Raw genomic sequence first — 13,049 nt, 5'->3', positions numbered from 1 at the left:
CAGACTGGGGTGGTCCGCACACAGCACCTTCCAACTCATCTAGAAATATATAGAGAAATATATATATATCAGAATATATAGACTAGCTTTAGACTGGGGTGGTCCGCACACAGCCCCTTCCAACTCATCTAGAAATATATAGATAAATATATAAATAAATATATCAGAATATATAGACCGGCTTCAGACTGGGGTGGTCCGCACACAGCACCTTCCAACTCATCTAGAAGTATATAGAGAAATATATTAATAAATATATCAGAATATATAGACCGGCTTCAGACTGGGGTGGTCCGCACACAGCACCTTCCAACTCATCTAGAAATACATACATAAATATATCAGAATATATAGACTAGCTTTAGACTGGGGTGGTCCGCACACAGCACCTTCCAACTCATCTAGAAGTATATAGAGAAATATATACATAAATATATCAGAATATATAGACCGGCATCAGACTGGGGTGGTCCGAACACAGCACCTTCCAACTCATCTAGAAATACATAGTGAAATATATAAATAAATATATCAGAATATATAGACCGGCTTCAGACTAGGGTGGTCCGAACACAACCCCTTCCAACTCATCTAGAAATACATAGTGAAATATATAAATAAATATATCAGAATATATAGACCGGCTTCAGACTGGGGTGGTCCGAACACAACCCCTTCCAACTCATCTAGAAATATATAGAGAAATATATAAATAAATATATCAGAATATATAGACCGGCATCAGACTGGGGTGGTCCGAACACAGCACCTTCCAACTCATCTAGAAATATATAGATAAATATATACATAAATATATCAGAATATATAGACTAGCTTTAGACTGGGGTGGTCCGCACACAGCCCCTTCCAACTCATCTAGAAATATATAAATAAATATATCAGAATATATAGAGATATAAATATATCAGAATATATACAGAGATAAATATATCAGAATATATAGAGATATAAATATATCAGAATATATAGAGAGATAAATATATCAGAATATATAGAGATAAATATATCAGAATATATAGAGAGATAAATATATCAGAATATATAGAGAGATAAATATATCAGAATATATAGAGAGCTAAATATATCAGAATATATAGAGATAAAAATATAATATATAGAGAGATAAATATATCAAAATATATAGAGATAGAAATATCATAATATATAGTGATAAATATATCAGAATATATAGAGTGATAAATATATCAGAATATATAGAGTGATAAATATATCAGGATATATAGAGATACATTTATCAGAATATATAGAGAGATAAAATTCTTTGCTAAGAAACTATTTTTTTGTTTCTTGTTGACCAATCACAGTAAGGTACTTCATTCTTACCCAGAAATGATTTTATATTGATATAAAAATGGCTGCATTGGACCTTGAAGGTGAGAAAAGGTTAGAGGTCAGAGGTCAGGTGTGTGATACCTGTGTTAGCTGCTGAGGGGGTGTGGCCAGGATGCTGACAGCGCTGTTGAACTTGTTGAAGAACTTGTCTGCCAGGTAACTAAGCCCCGCCTTCCTAGTCCACTCTAGAACCATCCTGACACAGGCCTGTACCTGGAGAACCTTAGAGCGCTGGAACCAGCCCCGCGACGGACCTACACACACACAGAGACACAGACAAGCACGCACGCACACACAGAGACACAGACACCACATACCACACAGACACACACACACCTGTCTGGTTAGTTTGTTGTAGAACACATTCCACACCTGTCTGGTTAGTTTGTTGTAGAACACATTCCACACCTGTCTGGTTAGTCTGTTGTAGAACACATTCCACACCTGTCTGGTTAGTCTGTTGTAGAACACATTCCACACCTGTCTGGTTAGTCTGTTGTAGAACACATTCCACACCTGTCTGGTTAGTCTGTTGTAGAACACATTCCACACCTGTCTGGTTAGTCTGTTGTAGAACACATTCCACACCTGTCTGGTTAGTCTGTTGTAGAACACATTCCACACCTGTCTGGTTAGTCTGTTGTAGAACACATTCCACACCTGACTGGTTAGTCTGTTGTAGAACACATTCCACACCTGACTGGTTAGTCTGTTGTAGAACACATTCCACACCTGTCTGGTTAGTCTGTTGTAGAACACATTCCACACCTGTCTGGTTAGTCTGTTGTAGAACACATTCCACACCTGTCTGGTTAGTCTGTTGTAGAACACATTTCCTGATGGAATATTTGTGATCAACTTTTCTCCAGAATTGCGGAGTTCCTAGGGCAGAGAGGGTCTCTCTCTCTCTCTCTCTCGCTCTCTCTCTCACCATCTAGTAGCTAACCAGAACTTGGTGTTACTATGGAGACAGAGACCGCAGTCTACCAATCATTACTCTCTATCAGCCTGCTGTACATGTTTGGTGAGGGAGGGGTGAGTGGGTGATGTAGTACTCTCTCTCTCCCTCTCTCTCAAATTTTGAGTTAAAAACCTAAAGGAGCTGGTCTGATGGGAATCCATGATGTCATTAGCCCCCCCCCGCTTGTGCTATGTCATGACTAACCTGGACCACCTATTGAGAAAGGAGACTGGAGTAGTCATTAGTGCCACTTTAAGAGGTCCAGCAGCTAATCCCCGTCCAACCCTCCTCCTCCTCCTACCCCACCCCAGGGGTACAGCTCCATCCCCCCTCCGCCCCAGCCAATGGGTACCCCCCCAATAGGCTTATAGTCTGGGAATATGATAATCTGTCCTCGCTGCTCTGAGAGACATGACTGAACCTTAACCCCTCAGACACTACAAATACAACACACACAAAACCTAGACCGTAGTCCTCAGCAGAAATGGTCTTCTGATATAATCTGCTTACAGGTCACAGTTTGTCACAGCAAACACTAACACACAATACCACTCAGCTCTCTCTCTCTACCTCTCTCTGCCTCTCTCTACCTCTGTCTGCCTCTGTCTGCCTCTGTCTGCCTCTCTCTACCTCTCTCTACCTCTCTCTACCTCTCTCTATCTCTGTCTGCATCTGTCTGCCTCTCTCTACCTCTCTCTACCTCTCTCTGCCTCTGTCTGCCTCTCTCTGCCTCTCTCTACCTCTGTCTGCCTCTCGCTACCTCTCTCTGCCTCTCGCTACCTCTCTCTGCCTCTCATTGCTTCTCTCTACCTCTCTCTACCTCTCTCTGCCTCTCATTGCTTCTCTCTACCTCTCTCTGCCTCTCTCTGCCTCTCATTGCTTCTCTCTACCTCTCATTGCTTCTCTCTGACCTGGTTGCTATGGCATCTGACATTGGCTCTACCTGCTGTTACCATGGATACCATCGCCAGAGAAACATCATTGAACAGAGAGAGAAACAGATACACTACATGGCCAGCAGTATGTGGACTAACTACACTATATATGTGTACACCCCTTCAAGTGTATACAGGTGTATAACATCGAGCACACAGCCATGCAATCTCCATAGACAAACATTGGCAGTAGAATGGCCTTACTGAAGAGCTCAGTGACATTCAACGTGGCACCGTCATAGGATGCCACCTTTCCAACAAGTCAGTTGGTCAAATTTCTGCCCTGCTAGAGCTGTCCCGTAGTGACCATGTAGTCTATATATACATTCATACATCTAGTGCTTTCAAACACAGAGAGAGAGACAGAGAGAGAGAAAGGGGGGAGAGAGAGAGAGAGAAAGGGGGAGAGAGAAAGAGAAAGGGGGAGAGAGAAAGAGAGAGAGAAAGGGGGAGAAAGAAAAAGAAAGAGAGAAAGGGGGAGAGAGAAAGAGAGAGAAATAGAGAGAGAGCGAGTGAAAGATCTTTGTTAGGAAGGTCATCAGCTCTCACCCTACATTGCTTTTAGCTCCCCCATCTTACCCTCCATCCCAGACATCTCTCTTCCTCCCCATCCCCCCATCCATTAATAAAGACCATCAGAGGAAAAGAGAAGAGAGGAGGTGGGAAGGGGAGTGGGAGGTTGTCAAGGACACATCTAAAGCACGAGTTGCTTTCCTCTCCGCCATCAAAATGCTGACACACACACACACACACACACACACACACACACACACACACACACACACACACACACACACACACACACACACACACACACACACACACACACACACACACACACACACACACACACACACACACACACACACACACACACAATTCCTCGTCTAGGGATTTACCCTGAGGCAGTCTAATGGGAGTGTGCCTGTCTGTCTGTGTGTTTCTCTCTGTGTGTGTCTCTGTGTGTGTCTGTTTCTCTCTGTGTGTGGTTGTGTAGTGGTTCCCAACCTTTTTTCAACCTTAATGGGATAATAAAACATTCTGTGGCACCTACAATATCCCTATGAGTGTATTCAGTGGTAATGACCTCCATCTCATCTGATCCATGCTGCAAACCATCTATTCCTCTGACAAATCTTTAGATTAAATAGGGTTTATTTGGACTATTTTTCATTGTTCCTTATTCATGAGGATTCATTTGTTCTCTGTTTCTAAGGTTGAAATCCAAATGTATTTTCCACCTAGATGTCACTTCACAATACTTCGACAAATTACATTGAAACGACATTGATTCAACCAGTTTATGCCGGGTGGAATTGTATTTAAGTTGAAGTTTAACCCAAATTTCAATGTTGGGTTGAAATGAGATGGAAACAACACTGGTTGATTACTTTTTGCAAATCCCAAATGTGTTTTACACCTAGACTTCACGTCACAAATACATTGACAAATTATGTTGAAACAGCATTGACTCAACCAGTTTGTGTCTAGTTGAATAGTTTCCTCTAGCTACTTGCTCAACTGCCACACCATTCATTACCGGACTGAGGTCTAGTACTTAGAGAATTATCATTCATTACCGGACTGAGGACTAGAGAATGATCATTCATTACCGGACTGAGGTCTAGTACTTAGAGAATGAACATTCATTACCGGACTGAGGTCTAGTACTTAGAGAATTATCATTCATTACCGGACTGAGGACTAGAGAATGATCATTCATTACCGGACTGAGGACTAGAGAATGATCATTCATTACCGGACTGAGGTCTAGTACTTAGAGAATGAACATTCATTACCGGACTGAGGTCTAGTACTTAGAGAATGATCATTCATTACCGGACTGAGGACTAGAGAATGATCATTCATTACCAGACTGAGGTCTAGTACTTAGAGAATGAACATTCATTACCGGACTGAGGTCTAGTACTTAGAGAATGATCATTCATTACCAGACTGAGGTCTAGAGAATGATCATTCATTACCGGACTGAGGTCTAGTACTTAGAGAATGATCATTCATTACCGGACTGAGGACTAGAGAATGATCTTTCATTACCGGACTGAGGACTAGAGAATGATCATTCATTACCGGACTGAGGTCTAGTACTTAGAGAATTATCATTCATTACCACACTGAGGTCTAGTACTTAGAGAATGATCAGTCATTACCGGACTGAGGTCTAGAGAATGATCATTCATTACCGGACTGAGGACTAGAGAATGATCATTCATTACCGGACTGAGGTCTAGTACTTAGAGAATGATCATTCATTACCAGACTGAGGTCTAGTACTTAGAGAATGATCATTCATTACCAGACTGAGGTCTAGTACTTAGAGAATGATCATTCATTACCAGACTGAGGTCTAGTACTTAGAGAATGATCATTCATTACCGGACTGAGGACTAGAGAATGATCATTCATTACCAGACTGAGGTCTAGTACTTAGAGAATGATCATTCATTACCGGACTGAGGACTAGAGAATGATCATTCATTACCGGACTGAGGTCTAGTACTTAGAGAATGAACATTCATTACCACACTGAGGTCTAGTACTTAGAGAATGATCATTCATTACCGGACTGAGGTCTAGAGAATGAACATTCATTACCAGACTGAGGTCTAGTACTTAGAGAATGATCATTCATTACCAGACTGAGGTCTAGAGAATGATCATTCATTACCAGACTGAGGTCTAGAGAATGAACATTCATTACCGGACTGAGGTCTAGTACTTAGAGAATGATCATTCATTACCGGACTGAGGTCTAGTACTTAGAGAATGATCATTCATTACCAGACTGAGGACTAGAGAATGATCATTCATTACCCGACTGAGGACTAGAGAATGATCATTCATTACCGGACTGAGGTCTAGTACTTAGAGAATGATCATTCATTACCAGACTGAGGTCTAGAGAATGAACATTCATTACCATACTGAGGACTAGAGAATGAACATTCATTACCGGACTGAGGTCTAGTACTTAGAGAATGATCATTCATTACCAGACTGAGGTCTAGAGAATGATCATTCATTACCAGACTGAGGACTAGAGAATGAACATTCATTACCGGACTGAGGTCTAGTACTTAGAGAATGATCATTCATTACCAGACTGAGGACTAGAGAATGATCATTCATTACCAGACTGAGGTCTAGAGAATGATCATTCATTACCGGACTGAGGTCTAGTACTTAGAGAATGATCATTCATTACCGGACTGAGGTCTAGTACTTAGAGAATGAACATTCATTACCAGACTGAGGTCTAGTACTTAGAGAATGATCATTCATTACCAGACTGAGGTCTAGAGAATGATCATTCATTACCAGACTGAGGACTAGAGAATGAACATTCATTACCGGACTGAGGTCTAGTACTTAGAGAATGATCATTCATTACCAGACTGAGGACTAGAGAATGATCATTCATTACCAGACTGAGGTCTAGAGAATGATCATTCATTACCGGACTGAGGTCTAGTACTTAGAGAATGATCATTCATTACCGGACTGAGGTCTAGTACTTAGAGAATGATCTGTACCAAATACAATTCTTAGCTCTGATAAAACATGAAAAACACTCACTACCTCATGAATGTTCCCATCAGTATTATTAAAACACTCACTACCTCATGTATGAGAACACAATATTATTCCACTATGTCAGAGAACACAGTATTATTCCACCATGCCAGAGAAAACAGTATTATTCCACCATGTCAGAGAACACAGTATTATTCCACCATGTCAGAGAACACAGTATTATTCCACCATGTCAGAGAACACAGTATTATTCCACCATGTCAGAGATGGTAAAAAAGGATTTGATTGATGGATTACTGAACAAAGAGCACCAACAAAACTGAGGTTTTTGAATATAAAGAGGGACTTTATCGAACAAAACAAACATTTATTGTGTAACATGGAGTCTTGGGAGTGCAACCATATGAAGATCATCAAAGGTAAGTGATTAATTTTATCGCTATTTCTGACTTTTGTTAGTCCTCTACTTGGCTGGTTACTGTTTGTAATGATTTGTCTGCTGGACGATGTTCTCAGATAATCACATGGTTTGCTTTCGCCGTAAAGTCTTTTTTAAATCTGACACTGTGGTTGGATTAACAAGAAGTTCATCTTTAAACCGATGTGTAACACTTGTATGTTTTATGTATTTTTATAATGAGTATTTCTGTTTTTGAATTTGGCGCTCTGCAATTTCACTGGATGTTGGCCATGTGGGACGGTAGAGTCCCACACCCCCTAGAGAGGTTAAGAGATAAATCAAATCAAATTTTATTGGTCACATACACATGGTTAGCAGATGTTAATGCGAGTGTAGCGAAATGCTTGATGGGAGGGGTTGAGTGGGTGGGACTAATAACAACAAGATAACTAATGTAAAATATACTGTGTCTGTAAAATGTATATAGGTTCTGAACTTTAGTGAAACAGCACAGTTAAAAATATATGGGCAAATAGAAATCAAACTGGATGGTGTTCAGAGATAGATGGGAGAGGTTGAGGGTAACTGAAGGATAATGATTTAAAAACAAACAAAATATAACTATTGGATCGGATCCCAGCCGGCGACCCAAAACAACGGCGCTGCAGAAGGGGCAGACGGAGCGGTCTTCTGGTCAGGCTCCGTAGACGGGCACATCGCGCACCGCTCCCGAGCATACTACTCGCCAATGTCCAGTCTCTTGACAACAAGGTAGACGAAATCCGAGCAACGGTAGCCTTCCAGAGAGACATCAGAGACTGTAACGTTCTTTGTTTCACGGAAACATGGCTAACTCGAGACACGGTATCTGAGTTGGTACAGCCACCTGGTTTCTTCACGCATCGCGCACACAGAAACAAGCATCTCTCTGGCAAGAAGAAGTGCGGGGGGTGTATGCCTTATGATTAACGAGATGTGGTGTGATCATAACAACATACAGAAACTCAAATCCTTTTGTTCACCTGACTTAGAATTACTCACAATCAAATGCCGACCGCATTATCTACCAAGAAAATTATCTTTGATTATAATCACAGTCGTGTATATTCCCCCCAAGCAGACACATCGACGGCCCTGAAAGAAGTTCATTGGACTCTATGTAAACTGGAAACCACTTATTCTGAGGCTGCATTTATTATTGTAGCTGGGGATTTTAACAAGGCTAATCTGAAAACAAGGCTCCCTAAATTTTATCAGCATATCGATTGCGCGACCCGGGCTGGCAAAACCCTGGATCATTGTTATTCTAACTTCCGCGACACATATAAGGCCCTCCCCTGCCCTCCCTTCGGAAAAGCTGACCACGACTCCATTTTGTTGCTCCCAGCCTATAGACAGAAACTAAAACAGGAAGCTCCCGCCCTCAGGTCTGTTCAACGCTGGTCCGACCAATCGGATTCCACGCTTCAAGATTGCTTCGATCACGTGGACTGGGATATGTTCCGCATAGCGTCGAACAACAACATTGATGAAAACACTGATTCGGTGAGCGAGTTTATTAGCAAGTGCATCGGTGATGTTGTACCCACACAGGGGTGGCAGCATCATGTTGTGGGGGTGCTTTGCTGCAGGAGGGACTGGTGCACTTCACAAAATAGATGGCATCATGAGGTAGGAAAATAATGTAGATATATTGAAGCAACATCTCAAGACATCAGTCAGGAAGTTAAAGCTTGGCCGCAAATGGGTCTTCCAAATGGACAATGACCGCAAGCATACTTCCAAAGTTGTGGCAAAATGGCTTAAGGACAACAAAGTCAAGATAGTCAAGGAAAATTTGTGGGCAGAACTGAAAAAGCGTGTGCGAGCAAGGAGGCCTACAAACCTGACTCAGTTACACCAGCTCTGTCAGGAGGAATAGGCCAAAATTCACCCAACTTCTTGTGGGAAGCTTGTGGAAGGCTACCCGAAACGTTTGACCCAAGTTAAACAATTTAAAGGGAATGCTGTGTGTGTGCGTCCACGTGTGTCTCACCCTTGTCCATGAGCTGGTTGAAGAGAGATACGTTAGAGAAGAAGAAGAGGTAGGAGAACATCTGGGCCTGGACCTCTGAGTGGACCTGGTACCCCTGGAGTAACTCCTGACTGCACTGGAACACCTGTTCACACACACACACACACACACACACACACACACACACACACACACACACACACACACACACACACACACACACACACACACACACACACACACACACGCACATGCAGGAATCATGTGTGTGTGTGTGTGTGTGTGTCTAACCTGTTTGTGTGTGCGTGTGTGCGTGTGCGTGTGTGTGTGTGTATGGTACCTGCAGGACCCTGCGTACGGGCTCAGGAAACCCTGTACCTCCTCTCCAGCAGGGTTCAGAGCTGTCCACTGGGAACGGGTTACAGTCCAGCAGACCAGGAAGAACTACGTACAGGGACTGGAACACACACAAATTAGACACGCACCCACACACACACACACACACACAGTTTAATTAAGACCCACAGACACACAATAGAAATAAACACAATAGAAAATAGAAAATATTTTATAATTTTATTGGGCCCCCTTAGCTACACACAAGTTAGCTACACACACACACACATGTTAGCTACACACACACATGTTAGCTACACACAAAAGTTAGCTACACACACAAGTTAGCTACACACACAAGTTAGCTACACACACACACACGTTAGCTACACACATGTTAGCTACACACATGTTAGCTACACGCATGTTAGCTACACACATGTTAGCTACACAAGTTAGCTACACACACAAGTTAGCTACACACACACACGTTAGCTACACACATGTTAGCTACACACATGTTAGCTACACGCATGTTAGCTACACAAGTTAGCTACACACACATGTTAGCTACACACACATATTAGCTACAGACATGTTAGCTACACACACAAGTTAGCTACACACACAAGTTAGCTACACACATGTTAGCTACACACACGTTAGCTACACACACGTTAGCTACACACACAAGTTAGCTACACACAAGTTAGCTACACACATGTAAGCTACACACACAAGTTAGCTACACACACACACAAGTTAGCTACACACACATGTTAGCTACACACACATATGTTAGCTACACACACACATGTTAGCTACACACACACAAGTTAGCTACACACACACACAGGTTAGCTACACACACACACGTTAGCTACACACAAGTTAGCTACACACAAGTTAGCTACACACACGTTAGCTACACACAAGTTAGCTACACACACGTTAGCTATACACAAGTTAGCTACACACACGTTAGCTGCACACGTTAGCTACACACACGTTAGCTACACACACAAGTTAGCTACACACACACACACGTTAGCTACACACATGTTAGCTACACACATGTTAGCTACACGCATGTTAGCTACACAAGTTAGCTACACACATGTTAGCTACACACACATGTTAGCTACAGACATGTTAGCTTCACACAAAAGTTAGCTACACACTCACAAGTTAGCTACACACATGTTGCTACACACAAGTTAGCTACACACGTTAGCTACACACACAAGTTAGCTACACACACAAGTTAGCTACACACACAAGTTAGCTACACACAAGTTAGCTACACACATGTTAGCTACACACACATGTTAGCTACACACAAGTTAGCTACACACATGTAAGCTACACACATAAGTTAGCTACACACACACACAAGTTAGCTACACACACATGTTAGCTACACACACATGTTAGCTACACACATGTTAGTTACACACACAAGTTAGCTACACACACACACAGGTTAGCTACACACACACACGTTAGCTACACACAAGTTAGCTACAAACAAGTTAGCTACACACACGTTAGCTACACACAAGTTAGCTACACACACGTTAGCTACACACACGTTAGCTACACACACGTTAGCTACACACAAGATAGCAACACACAAGATAGCTACACACACGTTAGCTACACACAAGATAGCTACAAACAAGTTAGCTACACACACGTTAGCTACACACAAGATAGCTACACACGTTAGCTACACAAGTAAGCTACACACACGTTAGCTACACACACATGTTACCTATACACATGTAAGCTACACACACAAGTTAGCTACACACACACACACACATGTTAGCTACACACACATGTTAGCTACACAAGTAAGCTACACACACGTTAGCTACACACACATGTTAGCTACACACACATGTTAGCTACACAGACATGTTAGCTACACACAAGTTAGCATCACACATGTTAGCAATACACAAGTTAGCTACAAACATGTTAGCTACACACACGTTAGCTACACACACGTTAGCTACACACATGTTAGCTACACACAAGTTAGCTACACACACACAAGTTAGCTACACACAAGTTAGCTACACACATGTTAGCTCCACACACAAGTTAGCTACACACATGCTAGCTACACACACACATGTTAGCTACACACACATGTTAACTACACACAAGTTAGCTACACACATGTAAGCTACACACATGTAAGCTACACACACAAGTTAGCTACACACACACACATGTTAGCTACACACAAGTTAGCTACACACAAGTTAGCTACAAATAAGTTAGCTACACACGTTAGCTCCACACACACAAGTTAGCTACACACATGCTAGCTACACACACACACACACACAAGTTAGCTACACACATGTCAACTCACACACACACACACACACACACATGTTAGCTACACACAAGTTAGCTACACACACACACGTTAGCTACACACACACGTTAGCTACACACACATGTTAGCTACACACACATGTTAGCTACACACAAGTTAGCTACACACACAAGTTAGCTACACACACACATGTTAGCTACACACAAGTTAGCTACACACAAGTCAGCTATACACATGTAAGCTACACACACAAGTTAGCTACACACACACATGTTAGCTACACACAAGTTAGCCACACACATGTTAGCTACACACACAAGTTAGCTACACACACACACAAGTTAGCTACACACACACGTTAGCTACACACAAGTTAGCTACACACATGTTAGCTACACACACGTTAGCTACACACACATGTTAGCTACACACAAGTTAGCTACACACATGTAAGCTACACACAGATGTTAGCTACACACACACACACATGTTAGCTACACACACATGTTAGCTACACACAAGTTAGCTACACACAATTTAGTTACACACAAGTTAGCTACAAATAAGTTAGCTACACACACACACAAGTTAGCACACACATCTTAGCCACACACACAAGTTAGCTACATACATGTTAGCTACACACATGTTAGCTACAAATAAGTTAGCTACACACACACACACAAGTTAGCACACACATCTTAGCCACACACACACACAAGTTAGCTACATACATGTTAGCTACACACATGTTAGCTACACACAAGTTAGCTACACACAAGTTAGCTACACACAACTTAGCTACAAATAAGTTAGCTACACACATGTTAGCTACACACATCTTAGCTACACACACACACGTTAGCTACACACACACACAAGTTAGCTCCACAAATGCTAGCTACACACAAGTTAGCTACACATACCTTAGCTACACACAACTTAGTTACACACAAGTTAGCTACAAATAAGTTAGCTACACACATGTTAGCTACAAACACACACGTTAGCTACATATGTTAGCTACACACATGTTAGCTACACACAAGATAGCTACACACAAGTTAGCTACACACAAGATAGCTACACACATGTTAGCTACACACATTAGCTACACACAC

At 41.9% G+C, this 13,049-nt stretch overlaps 1 protein-coding gene across 3 annotated transcripts in view; it reads right to left on the bottom strand.

Moving 5' to 3' along the window:
- The window catches only part of LOC106563988 (Ras association and DIL domains), an 85,745-nt gene that overhangs the window by 30,055 nt on the left and 42,641 nt on the right, over positions 1 to 13,049 (bottom strand). For all 3 annotated transcript variants that reach the window (XM_045690516.1, XM_045690517.1, XM_045690518.1), the window contains 4 exons: positions 9,580 to 9,696; positions 9,261 to 9,384; positions 1,456 to 1,628; positions 1 to 39 (listed from right to left, as the gene is read on the bottom strand). The exon at positions 1 to 39 is cut by the window's left edge and continues 112 nt beyond it. In XM_045690516.1, the coding sequence (XP_045546472.1) occupies positions 1 to 39; positions 1,456 to 1,628; positions 9,261 to 9,384; positions 9,580 to 9,696 (453 nt within the window). The remainder of the gene's footprint in view (positions 40 to 1,455; positions 1,629 to 9,260; positions 9,385 to 9,579; positions 9,697 to 13,049) is intronic.

This window comes from Salmo salar, chromosome ssa12 (genome assembly GCF_905237065.1).
Source record: "Salmo salar chromosome ssa12, Ssal_v3.1, whole genome shotgun sequence".
Lineage (NCBI taxonomy): Eukaryota > Metazoa > Chordata > Actinopteri > Salmoniformes > Salmonidae > Salmo > Salmo salar.
This window is presented reverse-complemented; position numbering and strand designations above follow the sequence as displayed.